We start from the raw sequence: 24,768 nt of genomic DNA, 5'->3' as shown, positions 1-24,768 counted from the left end.
AATGAGGGATACCTATTCCTCTAAAGAAAGGTGAAGACATTGAGGGAAGATGAAGACAGACTGGGGAGACAGGAAGTAGACTTTGTGTAAAGACTTCTAGCTTCTATCTCAGGAAACATAGGCTTCCACTTTGTCAGTGGCAAACATCAGACTGTCCTAAGATTCTCTGACAGTGAGAATCTGTCTTGGGTACAAAGCAGGACCAACCTGAAGGCAGAGCCATCTTTGCTCCATCCATACCAGAGAAGAAAAGGGGCATGAAAAGGGTAATTTAAGATATACTTCGGGAAATGCTCTTTCCTCTTTTCTCTCTCACTTCTCCCACTCCAGCACCCACGGGCTGTTCTAAGTGCTGTCGGTGTGTTGTGCAGGCAGTTCATTGGGGATAGTTTCTTACATTTGGTTCATTTAACCCTATTTTTTCTATCGGTCTCATCCTTTTAAAAAATTTCATTATGCTTTTCTTCAAACCAAGCATATTAGTTAGGATTGGCTAATTGCTAAAACAAATAGATCCACAAATGTGTTGTAACTTTATTTCTTGCTCATCAAACAGTCCTGGGTGAGTGCTTGTGTTGGGAGGCTATCTGTTCTCTTCATAGTCAACGCAGGATCCCGAATCCTTTCATTTGTGGCTTTACTTTGTCATTGTCTCCATCTAGCTGGGAGAAGGGCAAAGACCAAGGAGGAGCACATGAGAATTATAAATGAACTAAATCTAAAAGTGAAAATATTACCTCTGCTCACATTTCATTGGTCAGAGCAGAGTCATACGAGCACACCTAGCTGCAAAGGAGATTAGGAAATGTACTCTTGCTATATATGCTCAGGAAAAATAAGAAAGAAATTTTGATAAACTACTAGCAAGTTTAAACTGTTATACCAAGGCAAAATCTGTCTACAGAACTAATATATTTGAACATTTGAATCAAATAGTTCAAGCCCTGGCAGAATAGATACCAATCATATCGTAGAGATAAAACCGTGAATCATATTTCAGTATCACGTTAAAATGGTGAATGTATTCGATATACTAGTTTATTAAATTCTTACAGTAGTATACAATAAGGTATTTTTATAAACTCTCCTTATAGAAATAAGCCTTATATCCAAAAAGATAATGCTTAAAAGCATAGTACCTATTATTGCTCTTAGTTTTCTTCAATAACTTCTTGATAAATGAATCAATTGATTAATTAATAGATGTAGAAAGCTTGGTTAGGGAAAAAATGAATATTTGTACTTTGATGAATTTCTAAAATTCGTTATAAAAAGATGTATTGGGATGATCAAAACTCATTTTGAACTGAAGGATGTGCCCTTTTAAAGAAAAATAACCAGTAAAGGTAAAATATTGAGAAAAACCCCACAGTTGGCACTTTTGCAAAGATTTTAAAAGAATTTTGATGTTTTGAAGCACTCACAAGTAATCATATATAGGCCTCACATCATAATATGTATTTGTTCCATCTGTATTATTTATTCAGATGGTGGTAAACGTTGCTATTTATGTGGAGGGTAGCAGTGCATCTGATTATTTTTATATGTATAGAATGTCGTGTCGTTGTTGAATAAAAGCCATTCTAACAGCTAAATATTCTACAAAATCAACTTATCTGCTAAATAATTCTGTCACAGAGTTTTAGCTCTCTGTGATTGCAGAATGCTTAGGTTTTTGTGAAAATACTGCATTGCAGTAAGGTATATGATCAATGGTTTTTCCTTGAAGGTTAAAAATCCTTTCTCGTTGAGTGTAGGTAGCAATTTAATTAAGTTCTCATAGCATCTGAGAGCATTTAAAATGAATAAACCTCAGTAAAACTGGCCTCATCTGAAAGTATATAAGAAAAGGCCGTTTAATGCATCAGCCTGTGTTAAGAATAAGAGGTGATGAGCGAAAATCTAACATGGCTGAACCCGGAGACTGATTCCTCTCAGCGTCTCTGTCAGCTCTTTCTTCCTGAGAAATACAATGACTTACTTGAACCTGCTAATTTCTTGCGATTAATTTTTTAAAATCTTTTTCTCACCAACTCCCTGTACTTTTTTGTAATGAATTTCAGGGACTCCAGTCATACCATGTGCTCAGTAATTACTACAGAAGGCAGTTTGATTCTGAGACAGTTGTAGTCTCTGTAAGAGAAATTTAGAATTCACGAAAGCAAATACTTTAGTGAGGGGGTGCCAAAGCTTGAGTCATTTAAAACCATTGTGAACAGAACTCTAAGAAAGATCCCGTAGTAATCAACCTTGAATAAGGAGCAAAGGGCCAAAACAATCAAAAAGGCCTTTTTCTAAGACAGACTGCTGTGGTGCTAGAAAGTTTTTGCTACTGGGAGGCAATATGTAAGCTTTTTTGTGGCTTGTGTATTCTTGTTTGGCATATGTTCACAACTAGAGTGAGTCTTGTTTTGGGAACCTAGGAATTCTAAAGGAAACTTTTAAAATCAAGAGAAATTGGAAAATATAGTAATATAAGATAATATAATTTTATATACATGCACAGTCATCTATAATATACCTATACACAGATATATCTATGGATCACTTAAAGATATACTGCAAAAGTGTTATTTGAATGGAATATGAGGACAGGGAAATTCTTCAGTGAAGCTCTGTAGGGAAATAACATACTGGCATATAATTTATAATAATTTTCTTATGGGAGAGCTGAGTAACTGTATTACAGAGTTTAAAATATTTGTACATAGAAAATACATAGAAAACCCTTCTAACATATTTTTCACAATAGTTTAAATCATGACAAGTCTATCCTGCAACTCTTCTTTCTGAATCTATTAACTTCTAATCCTCTTTCCACCCCTTGATCAGAGCTGCTATCATCTCTCAGATGACAGTGGCAGTAACCTCCTGTCTGAACTCTGTTTCCAGTCTGTGCTCTATTTTCCACACAACAACCAGCTGGTGTTTTAAACAGTTCTTACCACCCTGCTCAAAATCCTGCAAGGACTTCTCATCATACATTTTTTCCAGCTTTATTGAGATATAATTCAAATGTAACATTGTGTATGTATAAGGTATACAGTATGTATATTTGACACTCATATATTGCAATATAATCACCACTATAACATTAGCTAACAACTTTATCACGCCTCATAATTAACATTTCTTTCTTGTGAGAATATTTAAGATCTACTCTGTTACCAACTTACAAATATATATTACAGTATTAATTCTGATCACCAATCTGTGCATTGGATACCCAGAACTTACTGGTCTTACAATTGAAAGTTTGTACCCTTGACCAGCAGCATCTCCCCATTCTTCCCCTTACCATATACTTAGAAATAAATACAAACTCTTGACAGGTTCTCCAGGACCTGGCTCTGCTTAGTTCTCATAGCATTCTTCCTGTATCTTACTCCAAGTCATCCTCAAATATACCAAGCTCATTCCCACCCCAGCACCTCTATACTTAAAGCACACATCTTCCTGGAACATCCTTATCCAGTTCTTTGCATAGCTAGCACCCTCCGTATCCTTTGAGTCTCTCCTCTGAGCTCACCTCCTTGGAGATACTTCCCTGAACACCCTATTGAAAATAATGCCTTTCTCTTGTCTTATTATCTTCTCATTTTAAATGTTATATTAAATTAAATTTAATAATTTAACATTAAATATAAAATTAATATTCTCATATTAAATATTTAATTCCATAAATATTTAATTATGAAGCAATAGTCAATTGCATTACAGAACCATTTATAATTAAATACTAAATATTTAATTAGGGGTTTGATTACTGTATGATTACCTCATTAAAACACAACTTTTTTGAGTATAGGAATTTTGTATGACCTGTGTCACGTCAAGAGACCTCCCTTTGTCTCAAAATAAATATATCTTTTCCCCATCTCCATTCCCATTACAACTACCTTAATCCAAATAATTATATGCTTTCTCGTTGACTATCTCATGATTGGCCATGTATCTACTTTTTCTGTTTCTGATCATAATCTTTTACAGTTCTTTCTTTGGCTCATCTTGACATTCATCTGCTTAAAGTTTCTCAGTGGTCTGTCATTAATAATGATAAAATTTATGCTACACGGCCTGACAAACAAGATACGTCATCATCGGGACACTGGACTCCCTGCAGCATTTTCCACTACTGTTTCCGGCATTCCGAAACATCTTTGATGTTTCCAGTTTTCTTACACCCCCACGTCTTCGCGTTGCTGTTTCTTTGTATATAGAATTATGCCCTTGTCCACGGTGAGTGCCCTTCAAGATTGAAAGCAAGCTTTGCCATTCTGAAGACTCCCATGAATTTTCTGATTTCTTAGGAACTTCCATAGAATCTCTTTATACTTCTGCTAAAGCATTTATAATATTGACACCTACCTGAATGTGGACATGTTGGTTTCTTTCAGCTTCTTAAGACCAAAAGCTGAGTCTTGCCACTATTTGCATATCCTCTGCATCTAGAATCATGCCTATGACATAATAGGTGTTCACTAAATGTTGTTAAATTTCACCATCAGAAGGGGAAATCTTCTAACCTCATATTTCTCTCTTCTGATCGTGCTTAAGTCACTTGCCTCATTTTTTATTTTCTTTCAGTTAAGTATGACTAGGATAGTCCCAATCTTACTTATAAATTATTCCTGAAGAGATTTTTATTCTTTCCTAAGAAATTTTGGTTTTCTTTAAACATAAGGTCTGTGATACCTCAAAGGAAATGTAGCTATGCATCATATTTTCATTGTCCAGAGTTTATCAAGAAAGTACTTATGCTCAACTGACATGTCTGTTTCCCTTTGCCTCTATGATTAAAATGCCATACACTAAATATAGTTTTAATTTTAATATTTCTTTCTAATGTAGTTTTAAAGATAAAACAGAAAAATGTAAGAAAGATGAAATTAAAACTTGTTGCTTAGAAATTCTCAACCAAAATGCCCTCTGGAAATAAAGAGCTCATGTGAAGATAAATGGCAGTTGTTTATGGTCATTTTTTTGGAGAAAAGCAGTTATCGAGAGCATTCTGTCACTGAGTTTCTTGATCCCATCATCAGTTCACATTTTTTTTTACATAGCTTGACTCTCAGCTTTCTAAACTAAATTTGGAGAATTTCTTCTCCTTGATTTACCTTCTAGTTTAGCTAGAATAAAATAAAAAATCAAAGAAGCAAATATATTTTTTAAAATATCTCCTCAAAATATTTTACTTTCCTAGAAATGTTTTATTTTAACATTAATTTAACATTTTTTACTTTTTTAATCATTTTTTTCTTTGCTCTTGGCCAGGTCTTTTGCCTCACTTGCCTGTGATGGGTCTATTTTTATATCAAAATATTTTTACCTATGAGCTCACCATATAATATTGCCACACCTGTGCCTATACTTACATTAAGACTTTTACATATAAGATTGGAATATTTGTCTTTGTAGAAAAATTAATCACTGTGGATATTTGTTTACCCGAATATCTTTTCCAGCTCAATTTTTTACCATCTCAAAAATATAGACTAATTGTATATATTTCATGCCTAGAGGATTTTAAAATTTTATGCCACACCATATCACTCCAGAAGTTTAGCAGAATACAAGTAGCAAGCCATAAAAATTGACCTGATTTCTAGAATACACTCCAGGGTACACAAAGATATGTCTGCTCAAAGAGATAAGTCAAACAGCGTACGAAGACTGACCCAATTGGATCAGACCTGAGTTATAACGGAATTCTAAATGATAAGAATTCTGCTTGCTTTCTTTTTGGCCCAACTCAACTGAAAGAATGAACAAGACTACTTTCAATTTAAGTCAGAATTCCTCTGAGTCACAATTACAGCCAGCAGTAGCACAGCACAATATAGCACACGGCCTACCGTAAATCTAAAAAAAAGTAAAAACATTGATCCTTTTATGTGACTCATGCTTTAACTTTATGACTCATTTTACCTTTCTCTAGAAGAAAATAAGTATTTAACATAATTAGATTTTGGACTGTCCATGTATATAGTAGTGTTTAAGTGTATTTTAAAAATACATGTTATACAAATATATTCATCCATTTTTCTTTTATATACACATGACCTTTAACATATATATAATATACATTATATGTGTGTGTGTGACTCAGAAGGTTTATATTCATGTAGCACCCGTGGTGTACTCTATTATTGCATTTACTGTGTTAGCTTGTATCTTTCAAATACATCTTGCCCTCTTCAGTATAGTGTGAGCTGTTTGTGGCCAGAATCCATATCTTAATCATAATTGTATTCCTAGCGCCTAACGGAATTCTTAGTATAAAGCTAGTATTTAATAAATGTTTACTGAAAAGATTTTAGAGGACATACTAAATGATTTGATGATTGATCATGATCTGAAATTAAATGAAGATACAATACATGCTTGTTAAAGCAATTTATAAATACAGACAGTTCCCAATTTACAATGGTTGGACATGTAATTTCTCGATTTTATGATAGTGTGAAAGTGATATGTACACATTCAGTAGAAACTGTACTTGGAATTTTGAATTTTGGTCTTTTCCCAGGCTAGTGATATGCAGTATGATACTCTCCTGTGACGCTGGACAGAGGCAGTGCATGCATCTCCCAGTCAGGCACGCAATCACTAGGATAAACAACTCTCAGTAAAAACTGTACTTGGAATTTTGAATTTTGGTCTTTTCCCAGGCTAGTGATATGCAGTATGATACTCTCCTGTGACGCTGGACAGAGGCAGTGCATGCATCTCCCAGTCAGGCGCGCAATCACTAGGATAAAGATACTCTGTAGCATGCTGTGTTACCAGTGTTTTTGGATCTTGTGTTCTGCACATATAGGCTAGGCTAAGCTATTACGTTCAGCAGGTTAGGTGTAGTAAATGCATTTTCGACTTACAAGATTTTCAATTTATGATGAGTTTATCAAGAGGTAACCCCACTATCAGTCAAAGAGCATCTAGTGCCTCTTAAGGAAAAGTCCAGTTCTTCAGTCATTTAGGCTCTCTGTCTTTTTCTTAACATTCTCCATTTTGTTGCTTCTACATCTCATCAGATGAGTGCAGATCTGACCAGGCTCATGTTTCTCTGTAACCTGCTATCACGACTCAAAAAAAAGGGGGGCGGGGCATCTAAAAGAACCTCATGAGACTCACACTGAACAAAAATAAATGAAAAAAGAATTCTGTCTTACACTGTTCATCAAAAATCAAGTAAAATATTCTCTGACTCTGTATAATTTAATGAACAGGACTTCTTCAGAATGTGGTATATGGCTGGACCACAAACTGAACTCAAGAAAATAAGGTAAATGCCTATCAAAATAGTAGAAAACATTATACTTTATTATTCTCCTCACAACAAACATGGATAGTAAGGTATGTAAGTAGGTAGACAATAGATAAAACAAATAAACTTTAGTTTATACAGCAGTCTGTTAAAAAAAGAGGGTTAGGTTTTGCTTTAGTTGAGGTTTTGAACGTGGAGTCTAGCCTCTCATTTCAAACCCAGCCACATCACCATAGTCGGGGTCTACATGTTTCTTTCCTAAAGTGACTGTCTCCAAGAGCTGCTTCTGTATTTAGTCATGCCTACTTCCAGTTCACTTTAAATATCATTGCTAGATCAATCATTCTCAAAAATAAACTTGACTATGCCACTCCCTTCTCTCACATTTTTTATGGGTGCCCCATGGCCTTCGGGATAGAGTCTAGGCATGGCTTACTACCCCCTTTACAGTTCTGCCACGGCCTGCCTGTCAGCCTCATTTCTCCATGTCCCACTTCACTTACGGACCATAATGACAATCTTATGCTTTACACATGTTCCTCATTCATTTGTTTAGTAAACATTTGTTTCTGAGCCTGTTCTGTGTCACACGCTGTACTCGGTGCTAGAGGTGCAGAGATGAAATGAACACCACTCTACCTCTGAGATCCTACAGCCTCGTGAAGGAGACAGACAGCATAGGGAAGAATGTCTAACACAGTGAAACCGGAGTTGGGGATGCCAAAAGAGTACTCATTATGGGATATTCCTAGAAGGTGTTGCCTAGCCCAAATCAAAAATAGCACAGGAAATAGTCATCCAGGCTCTTTCTTTCTAGATAGTTTTCCCTTCTTTCTTTGGCTAACTCCTACTTGTCCTTTAATCTCGACTCAGATGTTACCTCCTCCACGAAGTATTGATTGAATTCTCACTGTGGTAGGAGCTGTCCATGTGCCTGTATAATTTTCTGTCCTTGTCTGCATCACAGCAGGTACCACACTGTGTTTTTTTGTTGGTTTGTCTGTGAGCTCCTTCAGCATAGAAGCTGTATATTGTTTCCCAATCCCAATGCATTCCCTGTGATACATAGAACCTTTTCATTAATGTTTTGGAGATATTATCAAACAATTGTTTAATAAATTAAGATTTGTAAGGCATTTTAGCAGTCACGTAGGCTAGCATCCCATTGATTCGACAGCGTTCATGACAGGATGGGCATTCAACTTTTAAGCCTCTGACGAAAGATGCATTAAGTTCAAAGAAATGCCAAAAACAAATGCTATGACTGATTATGCCATAAGCCCATAGACATTTACTATGTTTGGAATAAGATTTTAATCTAACATGTTAAGAGGCAGAACTTTGGTCACACGGCTTATGTTTGTGGAGGGAGAATTATTCATTAAAAGATAAAGGGAGTGAGCAGATCAGATAAAGTGGCAAGAAACAGAATAAATGATATCTTGCCTACAATTCCACAGGACTTCATCCTTTTGTCTGTCTTAAATAACTAAAAGCAAATTCCATTCATGGAAAACCATAAAGTATTTAGTTTTTGAACTTATGCTCTTATATATCCTTGACTTCCAATTCTCTATCCCTGTTTTTCTTTTCAGGACTGCCATATTTTTCTTCAGCTTTTCAGGTTTTGTTTGTTTGTTTGTTTGTAATTCTAGCATTTTATTTTGTGATATATATATAGCACAGCCTCCAAGTTCACTTGGGTTGTAGACTTTTTCTCATCTCCTATAAAGAAATCTCTGAAGCCTCTGGTCCTCAAGTATTGATTATTGTTTTTAGATTATAGGCATTTTAACACCCAGCCATTGCCTTTCCTATAATGTGATTCTCAGGTATCTGGAACTAAAGGATTTTCATTTGGTGGTGGTGCCAGTAAATACTTATGACCTAATTTTTTCTTTGGAATATTTGTAATTCTATAGAATACTCCACAGATTTGTACCCAAAGGGGATTGACTTTTACTGTGTTTTATGTTACATTGGACAAACTCTGACATATCTAGAATCAGATTTCGAATTGGAAAATGTTCAAAACAAAATCGTTAATTGTCAAAATCCAAGTTACAATTTTCCTTTTAAACTTTTTATCTTTATGCTTAAGTTTATACTTATTTAAGGAAAATATTATTAAAATTTTATGATTGATTGTCTTCTTATAAGTAAAAGTACTAATGTAGGGCTCAAAATTTATCTGTTCAGTGGTTCAATAGTTATATGCTTATGAAACTAACACTCAGATTTAGTGTCATGTCTAAGTTTGCACGTGTAGTAAGTGGGAGAGCCCGGATTCAACCCTGATTTTCTTAGAAATCTATTACTTATTCCACTGAATAAGCACAGGTCCTTAGTTAAATATCATCAGTAGAGGCTAACATGTTAGAACATTTTAAATATTATTTATTTCTGATACGTATATAAGGTATTTATTAGCCCTTAATATAATGTGAAAAGGACTTAGAAGTAACATACAGCTGTGAAGTGTAAGTTGCATACCATGGTCACATAAAGCACCTTTTCCAGTTTAATATGATAGATTCTTATCGGTGGAACAGATTTTTTAAGTTAGTGTCATTATCTGGATTTCATTCTCTTTCTCGTTCCAACTCCCCTCCACCGATCTCACTACTCAGTGAAAGAGCAGGCAATGAATGGTTGTTAGTGGATTTGGCTTCTCATTCCAGATCTCCCTGGAAGTGTCTAACTTGGTCGAATCAATTTATTCTTTCTGGCCTCAGTTTTTCAATATGGGGTAAACCACACACTGAATCCAATTGCTAAAAATGTTCAAATAAAAGCTATAAAATAATAGTTAATAATAGGTAGCATATATGGAGTACTTCCACTTTGCCTGGAATTATACTTTATTTGTATTATCTTATGTAATTCTACCAATAACCTAACACTGGATTGCTGTGTACTGTGTGTCCATCATCTTCAAAAATAATTATGTACCCACCAACTCTCTTCATATGAATTGTTTATTAGTCATGGTGTGTGATGAAGAATGAGTCATCTTTATAGTTATTTTACAATCAGCCGGAAAAGAGGAGAGAAGACATGCAAAAAATATCTGGATTTTCAACTTAACTTTTTGATGCCATCAAGGACTTTTTCCTCAGTTTTGCATAGAAGACAAAGAGAAAGAATGCAGGGTTATAGTCAGTCAACAACTATTCAAGCTTAGAACTCCTCGGCATTTATAAATAAAGATAAAAATTCTATATACACTTTTAATATTGTTAGGGACTAAAAAGTTTCTGTTTTGTAGGACTAGCAGGGATAGTAATAGTATAAGCATGATTGAGCCTACATGGAAAGGGAAACAATACTCATGTGCTTAATTGTATTATATAACTGGTTGTTTTATCTTTTTGTTCATCTTTGGACATGTAGCAGTACAAAATTATAATCTCAATGTTTGTATTGAACTGGCATATTACATGATGACAGGGCAGAACATATTATAGAAAACATTCTAGAACTGTCAGTGCCAAGTGCATTATAAAAATGGAGACATGCCTATCTGGCACTAAATGTATTTTTCCTTTAGTTTTTCCAAGCTTTTGTTGTTTCTCCTTTTGCCAATTTTTTGGAGTATTTAAAGCTGCCTAGTAATAACTATCATCAGGAACTATTTCTGTGCTTTGTGATCTTTCTAATATTATAATCCAAAGAAAAACAATGAAGTTTGTGGTGATATGGGACTCCCAAGAGAAAAAATACTACTCTACTAAATGGCATTTTCAGCACACATCTCAATTATCTAGGTATAAAATCATTCAATTACTTCTTTGAGCACTTTACTACTTCAGAATCATCTTCCACACATTCGCTCCGCCTGTTACCCCACATCCGTCTCCAATATGATTTAAGAAAATTATAACTCGATTTGAGAAATTTTATGCAAGTGTACTTTTGCCATAAACCATTAATAAATGCCAGCAAGTATCTAAAATAACTATTCAAAAGACATTTTGAAGATGCGAATAGACTAACTATGGTCTATTCATTGTTTTCACAATATGAAGTAGGTTTTTACCACAGACAATGGATAATTTTAAACTTCTGGAGATATTTCTGCCTCCCACAAGTAGGATTAGAGCTGGCATATTCCCAGGAAGCTGACCAAAAGCAGTCAGTCCCATGATTGGAATCCATCGCCTCATCATAAATGTCCTGGGCTGAGAAAGTAAAAGGTTCAGCTTCTATCTGTGAGAATGATTACACGACCTATCATGATAATTGCCTTACCCCTTTGCTCAAATTATTCTACAGGGGTGTTTCATGTATGTATTTCTATCACTACTGTTCTTTTCTGACATCCTGTGCAGCAGGCTTGCAAAGCACGAGTCTTCAAACTTTAGTATCTCAGAGTCAACTGGTGAACTTGTTAAAATACCAATTTCCAAGGCTCATACTTAGAAATTCTAATTTATTAGATGGATGTTGGAGGTAATTGGCTGAAAACACTTTAAGATATATCTGAAGAGGATGGTCACCAAAGAGCATTTCCGTTTCATGATTTTAAAACCTTTTCTGAATTAGTGTATCTTACATATATTGCTAAACCTACATGTCACATGTTCCCTGCTATATATACTAGTAGTTTGTTCTACTTGGTGTTATCCTTTAATGCTCTCAATAGTACCAGCTCTTCTACCATGCCTAAAATTTGAGTTTCAAAACCATTCTCCTCTCACTGATTGAGCTAGTGTTGGCCAAACATTTATAGTTAACAAAACCATTTCCCTGTGTTTATCTGGAGTAAGGAAGTGTGCATTCAACATCTGATAAATATTTGAAACCCAACTTAACAGTAAATGGTGCTTTGGTCAGTTTGTATATTATTACCATGATTTTGGTTGTGCGCATCTTACTTTTGCATAACCCTTTCCATACTTTGAAGGAAAAATATGAAAACTTTTAACAACTAGGTAGAAAATTAACTCAATGTTAACTCAAATATGAAAACTTTTAACAACTAGGTAGAAAATTAACTCAATGTTTATTAAAATATATCTCTTATTTACATCCTTAGTTCTGGATTTGCCCTCAGAAAAGAAATTTGTCAGAAGCTCAGAAAGATAGCAGAACTGTCAGGGACATCTTCTGAGTATTTTTGCTTACTTATTTCTTCCCCTTAAATAGTGAAGGAAATATGACAACTGTACCTTATTTTCTACAATTCCTTAGGGCAGATGTACTCCAGAACTTTTGTTTGGTACACTTAAATAAATCTATATCTCTTCCCTACGTGCTTTACAGGAACTATCACAGCATGTCAATTTTTTTTTTTTTTATGTATAATACGCAGGCAGATGGAGGTCCAGATGAAAATGCTTCTCTTTTTAAACTATCCTTTAAACACATTAAGTTTTAATGTGCATATATGGTTTTATAATCCTTAGGGAGAACCAACAAAAGTTATTTGAGAACTCCCAAAATAATAAGATATTTGTCATTTTAATGTTTTCACTCATTTATTAGCAGCATTTGCTTGGATGGTAATTAAGAGTATTCCAGGGAAGATACATAAAGGAAAAACAAATTTTTTTTTAACTAAATTAATGTTATGTTTTCCAACAAATCATACTTTCATTAGAGTTTGTTAAACTATAACTTATCTAAAAGATCTAGAATATTATATAAGGTTTTATAAGACACTTTCTGTTGAAAAGATTGATGTCTATATTGTATTTTGTTTATTTTATATACAGAAAGGATAATGTGAAAGCTATTGTATACTAAATAATAATTTATATTTTCTTAAGGAATGATACTCTAAATTCCTATTGGAAAACAATAAGTACAGTTATTATTTATTTGTACTATATATTCCTGATTTAAAAAAGACTTGATGTTCCACAATTGAATTATATATAAAACAAGAAATAGAATACAGTACCAAAGATTTAAAATGAGATAAATACTATAGTTAAGCATTAAAGTTTCTAGTAATTAAGGAAAAATAAAGGAATAGCTGTATTACCTGATTGCCTAAGAAATATTAGAAATCAGAAAAACACATATTTTCTTATTTCTAAATTCCAATATAAATTAATTGATTATATATTTTTCTATGCATGGGACAGTCATCATAAAAGACAATTTTTTCAGAGTGGCCTTACAGATTTGGAGGTAGGCTTTTGGGTTACCTGTGAGAAGGTCTAAATTTGTTCTCAAACACACAAAAAACATGACTTCATATAAGTATCTGGACAGGTACTCAACTAAAATCTCAGTTTTGAAATATAGAACATTGTAGTCAGGCTTGGAAATTTTTTAAAACAGATGCTTTTAAATACAAGAGAATCTCAATATAGTAGAAATCTAATTATTGATCTTTTAATCAATATTCTAGAAACAATAGCAGTAGCAACTGATAGACCTACCCATAAATCATAAAATGGGTCTCTAAGAACCTACATTAATTATCATATTAAATTTTTTTCTATTAAGCAATTTAAAATTGGAATATATCTGTCTCAAACCATGAGTTGTGTTTTGCCAAGATTGCCATGTTTTATGTTAAGTCGAATATTTTTTTTTTCCGTTTGTTGTTTCACTCCTTTTCTTGCTTTCTTCTGTCTGCCTCTCTCTCTCTCTCTCTCTATCTCTATTGGTATTTTTTAACTAGAATTATCTAAGAGATTTAGCTCCCTGTAAGTCTCCTGATTCATGGTACTAAAAACCTTCTAATCAATATTGGGAAAAGTACTAATTTTAGTTTGCAACATTAAGCATCTTTGCATTAAATCTACCTAAAATCAAAACTGAAGAATTTTACATTTGTTCAGTAAAGAAGGAATTAATCCATACACTATTTCACCTTGGAGTTTAATCTGTGGAACGACTGATTTCATTGTGGTTATAGCAGTCTTATGATGATGATGATATAAGGTGATATGGGTTGAATCTTCAACAGGTTTGAAAACTGATCAATGCCAAGTCATATAGTTTGACTCATGTCATTGGAATCAAAGGACAATGACAGATTGCCAAATACTAAAGAATCTTGTATCTTTTATTATTATCCATCAGTGAAATGAGTTATAGTGTACCAGTGATCAGTGTTTCAGCCGCTGGGATGAAAACACGCATGTTCTTTCCAAGGGACATGAGATTGAGAAAATCATATCTAAGGCTTATTGAGGGAAAAAAGCTAGAATTTTAAGAACTAAACTTTTAAAAACTGGAGTTCCTTGCTCACATTATCAAGCTATGCTTTTGGAAGGGGAAGAAGGAGGAGAATTGAGTGAGATAGCTTCTCAGCTTACTTTATCAAACCAGAAGACTGTGCCGTGGATCTCCAGCTATTCAGCAATTAGGATTTGGGATTGTTTGCAATATGGAGAGAGGAGAGTCTTTCCCATTACGCAGCAGGAATGGAATGCTAAAATTCCTGATTTCTACAGTTTTTAGAGAGATGCAGGTAAAAATAATATTATACATCAGCAAGAAGTAATTAAAGGAAGCTGTGATCACTTTTAACTGTGTCATAATACTGTTTTGAAGAGTGGAGATAATCTGGTTCCCCAAAACACTGATTAGGAATTTAAGTGAAATTTGCCACGAATGGCTGGTATTTTACTAATACCATGTTGTGATTATAAGTGAGTGTGCCCAAATAGTGTCTCTTGATTCCAGCAGCTTTTCCATAGAGAAGAAGGAAATCTTGCCAAATCATATTTTCTGTCAAAGTAGCTTTGTCAGAGCAATATCAGCCTGAAATCTCCTAAAATGGTTATCACTTAATAGATGGTTAGACCATGTACATTTCGAAAGCCCCCTAAATTAGAAAGTGATATCTGATTAATCTGCATACATTTTTCCCCCTTGGGCCATAAAGTTTTATTGGCAGGTCAGGTGAAGAGTCAGAGGTCAGAGACCCTCCCCTCCCATGCCCCTAACCAGGGGCAGGTAGCCCAGAAGGCTGCTGGACTCAGGTGGTCTAAGTGGTGGGCAGGTTGTTGTAATAGGTGTCCTGGCCCTCGAGCAGGCTGCAGTAGGTGGTGATCTCCTGCTCCAGCCATGTCTTGATGTCCATGAGCTGCTGGTACTCCAGGTTTTGCCGCTCAATTTCGGCACGCACATCACTCAGCTGGGCTACAGTGCTGACGTTAGGCCCTGGATCTGTGCCAGCTAGGCTCCAAAGCAAGCCTCCGTTTCTGCCAGCATGCCCTCCAGGGCAGCTTTCACCCTGAGCTGAAACTGCAGCTTGAACTCCAGACCCTGGAGGGTGCGCCCCAGGTTGGTGACCTTCGTCTTGCTAATTTGTAGCTGCTCAGTGTGTCCAGTGACCTCCCGGTTCATCTCCTCAGTCTGACTGGTGAACCAGGCTTCAGCATCCTTCTGGTTTTTCTCAGCCATGACCTCAGATTGGCTTCTCATGTAGCTCAGCATCTTGGCTAGTCAATGTCTGGAGCAGAATCTACCTCCACACTGACCTGGCCATGTACCTGGCCCCTTGGAGCACTGATTTCTTCCTCGTGGTTCTTCTTCAGGCAGGCCAGCTTTTCCTTGAAGACTTCAGTCTGCATCTCTAGGTCAGCTCTGGTCAGGGTCAGCTCGTCCAGCACCTTGTGCATTGATATCAGCCTCCACACTCATGCACAGGGCCTGCTCCATGTGGAACTTGGTTCAGAAGTCATCCACAGCCAGATGGGCATTGTTGATCTGCAGGACATTCTTGGAGTTCTCAATGGTCTTGTAGTAGTGGCTGTAGTCGTGGGCAGACCTGGGACCTTGCTTCTGGTACCAGTCTCAGATCTTCACCTTCAAGTACCATTGGCCGCCTCCAGGGAGCGTACCTCCAGGTAAGAGGCCAGGCAGTCATTGAGATTCGGCATGGCCACCTTCTTGTTGCTTGCCAGCAGCCCATCGAACCTGACTAGGCAGCCCACATAGCCACCACCATAGCCCACAGAGGAAGAGAGGACAGGAAACAGGCAGAGGACACCGACATGCTGTGCCTGCTCAAGCTCTCATGGATGCTGGGTGAACGGAAGGTGCCTCCCACCCCAAAGCACATGGTGCCACTGCCCAGGTTCCCAAAGGACAAGGAGGCCGACCACTGGCAATGTAGGAAGTCATGGCGAAGGAGGCTTCAGCGACACTGGTCGGAGGAGCTGCAGCTGGCAGGAGGAGTCAATCCGCGTGTATTTTTGAGTATTATCTAAATCTTATCAGGAAGTCAGATGATGCTTTTTAGGTTATAAATTCACTTTATTTGTGCCTCTGATGTTAATTGAAATCAGCATGGCCAGCCAGTCCTTTTTTTCTTCCAAAATTCGTTTTTATTGATTAATTAAAAAGTAAGAATATAAAGCATTTAAACCCTAAGGAGTTTATTTTTTGAATGGCTGGCCTCTTGAAAACAAATTATCTTACCATTTTAAGCGGATGATTACCAAGTAACACTATCCTCATTTAGGTATTTGTTTTTAGATTCAGGATGAAGGTTTTTAGTCACTGAGAAATCTCTTCCAGAGAGTCCTGGGGACAAAACTGCCAATTTTAGCTGCTCATATTGTTTTACTTTCTTTCAGTATCTGTGGCTAGAACTCCCGGAGTTAAACATGGACTAAAGTGAAAACCTAAATATTTCCCACATCCTTTTGGAAATGTTAATAAACATGGCATCATGTAAAATTTATACTATAAGAAAATACCATTCCCCCTTAAACTATAGATAGAGGTTAAGAAAGTTTGCTGAAAAATTAAGTCAAAACTTATCTTTCTTTTAATACACGGTATCCAGAAAAACATATCCACCTCTGGTTTGAAATGAACACTTTTGAAATGGAAAGGGCTAATATGATGGCCATTGTCTGTTCTAGGTTTCACGGCAATTTGTGTTTTTAAAAGAGTACTTGGAGTAATTTTCCATAATCCAGCATGTCCCCTCAGCCTTTTCCCCACATTTTCTCATACTGCCGGTTTCCTGAACTCTACTGAACAGTTAACATCTTATATCAATGAAAGTTTGCTAAGATGTGTCCTTAAAGCCAAAAACTAGTTGTTTTTTTTTTTAAATAGTGTATATAGATTGATAGAGATCTTACATTTAAAGTATATCTATGCCAAAAAGAGATCTGTAAAAACAAAACCAAGATGTTAACAACTTCTACCTCTTGATATCAAAAGTAAGTTATTGAACATTTCTTTAACCATAGCCAACTACTGAGTTTGCTATAAATTTTCCCTATCTTGGTACTACTAATATCGGATCAGATTACCCCAAAGTGATGGCTGTTATTTTTCCTCTTTCAATCACAGGAGAGGTCACAGGGTATTAAAGAATGGCAGATGATCGGAAAGATGACGCAAAGGCACCTCACTGGACCTCAGCTCAGCTAACAGAGGCTTCTGCACACCCACATCCACCTGAGATTAAGGATCAGGCAGGGGCAGGGGAAGGACTTGTCAGAAGTGCCAATGGATTCCCATACAGGGAGGACGAAGAGGGCACCTTTGGAGAACATGGGTCACAGAGCACTTACTCAGATACCAAAGAGAATGGGATCAACGGAGAGCTGACCTCAGCTGACAGAGAAACAGCAGGTAACTAAAGGCTCTTCTGTCTCCATTGCTTGCTTTCTGTTTTGAAGTCTGTTTAGTCTGAACGTGAATTAATTTATAACCCTGATCCTCTTTCACTAGTGTGTGGACAGAAATTTTAGTCAGTCAAGGGAAAAAGACACAAAGAAGAGAGAAAAATCATGGAATTAGTCCGACATTCCCCCAAATTAGTTGTATTTTCAATTTCATCTCCCTATTTAGTTTTTGTCACTTTAACTTTAATAGACAAATGGCTCAGCGTATGTGTGTTTTACCAATAACTGTCAGCATTTTAACTCATCGAAAGAAAACTTCACAAGTAGTTTGCTGTTGATTCTCTTGAATGATATCAGACCTAAATCCAATTGACTAATTAGAAGCATTTTTTTTTTTTTAGGGCAGAAAGGAATGTAGAGTCTCTCTCCCAGCCTTTAAAAAGAAAAAAGAGAAAAGAAAGAAAATCAATATACACATGTACACAGGAGCCATTTCATACTTTCTCAGATAGCTTTTTAAGACCTAATATTCAGATGCTTGAAGGAGAACATAATATGATTTACTCTTAAGTGCTTCCTTTCAAAGTGTAATTTACAATAGTACTCTATTACTGATAATATTGTCATTGATGTCATAGTTATTATATAGCATTAATGGCATCGAGAAACACTAGCCTGTACTATAATATTCTTGACCATTATTTTCATTTTTTCTATAATTCAGAATTTAATGCATTTGAACACTATAACTTGCAGATATGCTATTCCAAAGGGAGTAAGTAAACTACAAGTAGTAAGAAAGGTTATGTCCCCTTCAAAATCACCCCTTACTCTTCAGATTGGTTTTCTACATTCCATCAATTAGTTATCAATGCTCATCAACTGTATGCTCTGTTCAAAAAATATATTTGACACTTCAAATGACTGAGGAGAAATTACCTAAGTATATTGTGTATTTTTTTTTAATACATGCATTCCACAAACTCCTGTTGAACATTTTCTATGCAGTACAAAGTGTATTAGCATCCGTGCCAAGGTGTGTGCAAGGAATGGTCTCTGAACTTTACAGAGCAGATAATCCCAAAGCAGACATGAGACCTGTGCATACAATTAATTCAAATACAAAACACAGTGTATTAAGTACCAAATGAGCAGTATAGAAAGACAAAGTCGAACTGGGTTTGTTTCTACTTAGGGTCAAAATTCTCAAATTGTGCACAGAAGCGTCTTGAGGTGACACAGCAAACTCACAGGGCTGTGGCAGACTATTTCAAATACTCAGAGAAACAGTGATAATCAACATCTGTCAAACACTGTGTGATATATTAGCTGAAGATAGTTTACAGTTTCAACATTAGGTCCTTTTTAAGATGTATCTTTACAAAGTTCGGTTTTCAGCAGTTTCTGTGATAAAAGGCAAGGATCCTGCAGAAATCCATGTGGAAAAGGAAAAGAGGTGGCAGTGTCCGGTCTAATTCAAGGATTCGAGAAGCTGCACGGTGCCCCACAGGCACATAGATCCCATTAGTAAGAAATCGTGGTTAAAAATGAAATAAACATATTATTTTTACCTTTCATCGTTACAATGAGGATTAAATTAAATAAAGGGTACAGAGTAACTGGCTCAAGAAATAGTACCGATTAATCACTACTACTATTATTATTGCTGATGATAGTAGTGTTGCCAATATGGAAAATAGGACACTCATGATCAAGGAATATTTTTCTACAGCCAAGTATAATACAACTTGTAGAGAGCAGGACTTGGGTCCCAGGAGCATTAACTTGGGAGATTTTGAAAGGATCGAGGCATGAGGAGGTGAGGACATGTTAGAACAATATGGTTATGGGGAAGGAAAAAGGTAATGCGATAAACCAAGATTTTTCTCATCATCATATCCTGTAGCATCTGACATTATACCTCAAGTATTCAATAAATGTGTGTTGAATGAATGAATGTATGAATGTAGGAGTGAATGAATGCCAAAGAAGAAAAAAAGTTTTTTCCGAATTAATGGTGAAAACTATTGAAAAGTCTTACTTGTGTCTCTTGGACTCTCGCCAATTGACTCTCACTATTATGGAGGTTTATAATACAAGAAAAAATCACTGGAGTATGTTTGGGCAAGCAGTGGAGAATCAACATTACTCACTATTTTATTTTTTCAATGGTCTTAATTAAGTATTTAAGAGCATCTGGAAAAAAACCATTTGCCAGGTCAGTGTGTCCTTGCCAGCTTCTTTGAGAAAATAATATAAATCGAAAAGAGACTAATAGATGTTTCTTTCAAATTATGGCTTCAGGAGCATCCAAAGTTAATTTTGAATTCAGCTCAACATATGCACTAACTTTATATTAATTTTGGGAGACTGATTATGAAAGTTTTATATGTAATAGTGACAGAATTGTAAATAGCCAACTGTGGGTTACCAGATTGATGCATTCACCTCAAACTTTAAATGAACCTCCCTCTAGAAATAAAAGGCAAAATATTGAATTATAAAATATGCATATCAGGTAAACTATGGGAAAAGAAAAATGTAAACTATGGTCTCCTCATACCTGTAGAGAATATTCCAGTGGTAAGTTATTGTGCAATTAAATTTCTCTCCAAACTTTAACTTAATAAAATAATAAATTTTATTGTTGATAATTTATATGTAACTGTTACACAAATTTCAAACAAAAACCATCTCCAGCAAAAAGAAGTAACCTTCATTATCAAATACGATCTTTAGAAAACGCTATCCTTTGATGATGGAGACTACCGATATGAGCTGGCACTGTATTTTGAGGTGATTATTTTAAAGAGGACTCGGGAGCTATATACTAGCCCACTCTTTTAGCATTCACATGAAATCTGTCAGCATATTGCATTTTTCCCCTGTGAAGGGTATTTCTCAAGACATTATTATGCGAAGCATTTCCCGGTAACATCAAGTCCTCAGTGGTAGGTTTTGTGTCCAAGCCATTGCTGGTTGAATCCAAAGACCTTTTTCCTACTTTCCTTCTTTGCTATAGTTCTCTCATCATTTTTAGAAAAAGATAATAATCTTTTCCCCAAGCTTGTTTATTTTATTCATCTCTATAAGCAAGCTCACATGATAAATTAATTACATCATACCTCTCTCCTCCTTCCTTCCTTCATCAGAGTGGGCTTACTTCAGCCAAAGGTCTTACCTCATCCTCTGTCACCCACCCTTTTCAGTGTTCGCCTTCATTTCTGGGCCATAATAATTTTTAATTTTTAAAGATGCAAGCCCATATTCAGCTTATCTTTGACCTTATATACTGAGACTTGCGGGTGATGTGGAGAACGCTAGAAGGCAATAATGTTTTTAAATTATTTTTCTTTACCACTTATACTTCTAAATTGTGTCTCTTTGCTTACAATTTCAAGATAATCTATAGAAAGTTAGATAGAATTTATTGGTCCTCTGTTATGGCATAATTCTTGATACTTTAAGAATTTTTTATACATTTATTTATTAAAGTGTCCTTTTTAGTAGCCACACATTACAGAAGCCTGAAAAATATAGCCATTTAAGAAAGTTATTGTGATAAAGAGACTAAAGCCGTCATTTTTACATTATTTTCCAATGCATGAATTGAAAGGGTAAAGCCTTGTAATAAATCTTTCCTCTCTTTTTCACCTTATCTTTATTGAAGGAAGCAAGAGGGATTCATTTTGGTCCCCACAGAGTTACAACTCTGAATGAGAATTAGGAGCCTCATCTTTAAGTTTCTTATCCAAGGGTGGGTCCCAAACTCATATTAGAATTCATATCAAGATAACATGAAGATAATCAGAAGGGATCAGTAAGATGACCTTTCACATTTCCAAGATCACATGACTACAGCCAGAATGCAAGTGTCTTGTTTTGTAGACCAGTGTTCTTTCTGCTCCCCGATGCCACCAGATTTGGATCAGCACAGCCAGTTGCCCAGTTGTCAGTTATAGCCGAAGAAGAAAATCCTTTTATTGCAAAACTGCCACTTCCATGTACTTTTAAGCATGACAGAAAATCATAACTTTATTTGTGATTTTCAATATGAATGGAGAAAGAAAGGAGGCAATTTTGAGATGTTTATAGATGCTAAAACATTGAAGTATTTAATTAAAATCATGCTTTCATGATTTTGAATATCCTAAGATATAATGCTTTGAACACTAGTTAGAAACACTAGTCAGAGTATAAAGTGCCTTCATGACCATCAATAGCCAGTGCCAGCTATATCTTTGAGTAAATTTAAAGATTAAAGGGCATTTCTTCAGTTAACTACACGCCCCCATTCCAAGGGCTGCTTTGTTTTCTCAACATTTCAGGGGTTTCAATCCAGGCCTACTCCCTGCCAGGGCAGTGAGATCTGTAAAAACTCTTCCAGGTTGTATGCTGTCACTTCTCAGTTTACCCGTGGAGCTGTGCCTTTTAAGGCCATGGCTTACACTCTGAACATCCATGTAACTCAAGCAGCCAAGTGATGAACATACTCAGCTATATGTTTATTGTTGCTGACATTATAAATTTAAACTCAAAAATATACAGTGGAGGAAAAGTTTGTCATCACTCACATGCAAAAGAAAATATACCTTTAAGCTTCTCTGTTTCCTTTTTCAATCTTAGAATATCAGAACCTGCCTTTCGTTACCTCTCCCATTCTCTGCCAACATTCCTGGATTTGAGATTTACTAGTAAGAGCCATCATCCTATTTAAAATATGGCAAATCATATATAATATGATATTAATGTACACAAAGCAAAATAGCACAAAGCCATTTCTCTTGTGAATAAACTAAAGCCATCCACGCCACCCCGCAAGGCAAACAAACAGGCTGGCCTAACAATACAAGAGGTTGCAGATTTTCTTTTCCTTGTTGCCATGCCAACCACTCATTGCTCTGGCTGCCATTTCCCTGAGCTCCGCAGAGATAGGAGTGTGCAGAGCAGAGTCATATAGCATTCAAGGGTGGATCTGCAGAAAACCACACGGCCTCACTGCGAAGCGTCTGGGCCTGGCGGTGCCGATGGATGAGGACAGAAAATGGGGACCTTTTCAGTGTTTTCCTTCGAAAGGTTAAGCTTCTGGGGCTAGAAAGAGTGAGAAAGACAAGGATTGATAGAAAAGGCAATTCCACAAGGTTTGTATTTGTCATGTTTGCTTTGTCCTGTATGGTTTCTATACCATTTGAAGCAGGTTATGGTTATTAGCTTCAATCATAATATGTGTCTTGTCTTGTTGGTAAATAGGAGGATCTGAATCTAATCGAGGGCTACCTTACATGGACATTAAAATAAAGAACTGTATCTCTTATTCTGGGTAAGGTATGAGCTTGTATGTAGCAAGTATTGCTAGCCAGAGCTTATGTCTTAGAAATTGGAGAAAAGACAGGCACCAGATAAAGTTGTTTGTTTAAATGTGCAGTTATAAAAATATCTATCTCATATCGATCTTTAGTCTTCAGCCGAAGACTTACATACAGTAGGATGAGATTGTCTTAAGCCAGTAATTCTAAATCAAAATATAAGAAAACTTCGTTTCTCTAGATCTCTTTTAATTAAACCAATGACTCAACAAATTGAAACATGATTTTACTCCTTGGAATTTGAACTGCCTACAATCACTTTAAATTGTGAAGAGACTGTATCTAACACAATACAATATGATATTTAAAAACTAAGATTAATTTGCATACACATTTACTTCCATGTATGTTCTTCCAGAAAATTCTTCTCATGCACTTGTGGAATTCGGTCTCCATTCTTTATGGTCTTGTTTTGTGCTAAATGTCAGAACTATATCACAAGCACTAAAAAAATGTTATATCATTCTCTTTGATCCACTGACACTTAGAAAAATTATTTTGTTGAATTTGAATATTAATCAATGCAACAGATTTTAGCTAAAAACAGTTTAGACCTACTTGTAAAGTTATTCTGTCTGGCTCGTTTTTAAATGTAAGTATAATTATCACTGTATTTTTTTACTTGATCCTTCCTTCTGATCCTGCATTTTCTAAGACTTTATCAAATTTTCTCCTCTTTCATTTGCTGTAATGTTTTGCCATATTTTTCTTTGAATGTCTTTCATTTTTTGAGGTTTTAAAAATCTGCATTTAGAGAAGAATTCTAAACATTTAATAAAATCATCTTTATTTGTAGTGAGCAGATGAAAATAATCAGTCATGTAAACAAGTCTTCCCAGGTTCATTTTTGGACTGTCTAACCCTTAATTTTGGTTAGGATTATGCATAGCCTTTCTCTGTCTCTTGTAACATTTTTAAGAATTCTCTCCCCACAAAAGAGAAAAGAAAAAAAAGAAAAGAGAAGAGAAAAACTTTAATTGTGATCTGGAGCAAATAAATTGCTCTAATATCTTGAGAATATATTCATCATCTATCATTTGTTTTCAGAAAAGTATGATGTGTGTATATATGTAAATTGATTTTATTGTTTTGTATATACCAGAGAAAAATAGCACACCAAATAATAGCATGAAGAATGGCTATGGGTTTGATTTTATTGCTGTTGAGAGGTTAGTAGACTGGGGAGTACCTAGCAGTCATCACTCCTCCCTCTTTCCTCCCCAAGCCACTGAGATGAACCGACTCTTTCTTCTCCAGTATATTAAACCTTTTCCTCGTTCTTTCATTCCCTCACACTTCACTGCTCCTCAGCACATTACATAAAGCACGTGCTTTGACTGTCAGGGGAGTCTGGAAATATCAGGAGCAGATGAACAGAACAACTGGTGCTGCATTGCAGACTTGGTAGTTTAAGCATGATCTGACTTGGCATCATGAGTCCTGAGGGGAAAAGGACACTGACTCTCTTGCTGCCTGCTCACTGTGTGGCTCATCTCCCAGAATGAGTCACCATTCAGCAACACTCATAGAAAATACAATTCAAAACTCAGCCAAGCTAATGAGCACAGAAAGAGGAAAA

General features: G+C 35.7%; 1 protein-coding gene and 1 pseudogene across 16 annotated transcripts in view; one reads left to right on the top strand and one right to left on the bottom strand.

Moving 5' to 3' along the window:
* The window catches only part of MAP2 (microtubule associated protein 2), a 259,216-nt gene that overhangs the window by 175,096 nt on the left and 59,352 nt on the right, over positions 1 to 24,768 (top strand). For all 16 annotated transcript variants that reach the window (XM_011369630.2, XM_023536262.1, XM_023536263.1 and 13 more), the window contains one exon: positions 17,546 to 17,830. In XM_011369630.2, coding sequence (XP_011367932.1) covers positions 17,569 to 17,830 — 262 coding nt within the window. In that variant the 5' untranslated portion in view covers positions 17,546 to 17,568. The remainder of the gene's footprint in view (positions 1 to 17,545; positions 17,831 to 24,768) is intronic.
* LOC105298427 lies at positions 15,176 to 16,696 on the bottom strand (annotated as a pseudogene).

The sequence above is a fragment of the Pteropus vampyrus genome, unplaced genomic scaffold (genome assembly GCF_000151845.1).
Source record: "Pteropus vampyrus isolate Shadow unplaced genomic scaffold, Pvam_2.0 Scaffold152, whole genome shotgun sequence".
Classification (NCBI taxonomy): Eukaryota; Metazoa; Chordata; class Mammalia; order Chiroptera; family Pteropodidae; genus Pteropus; species Pteropus vampyrus.
This window is presented reverse-complemented; position numbering and strand designations above follow the sequence as displayed.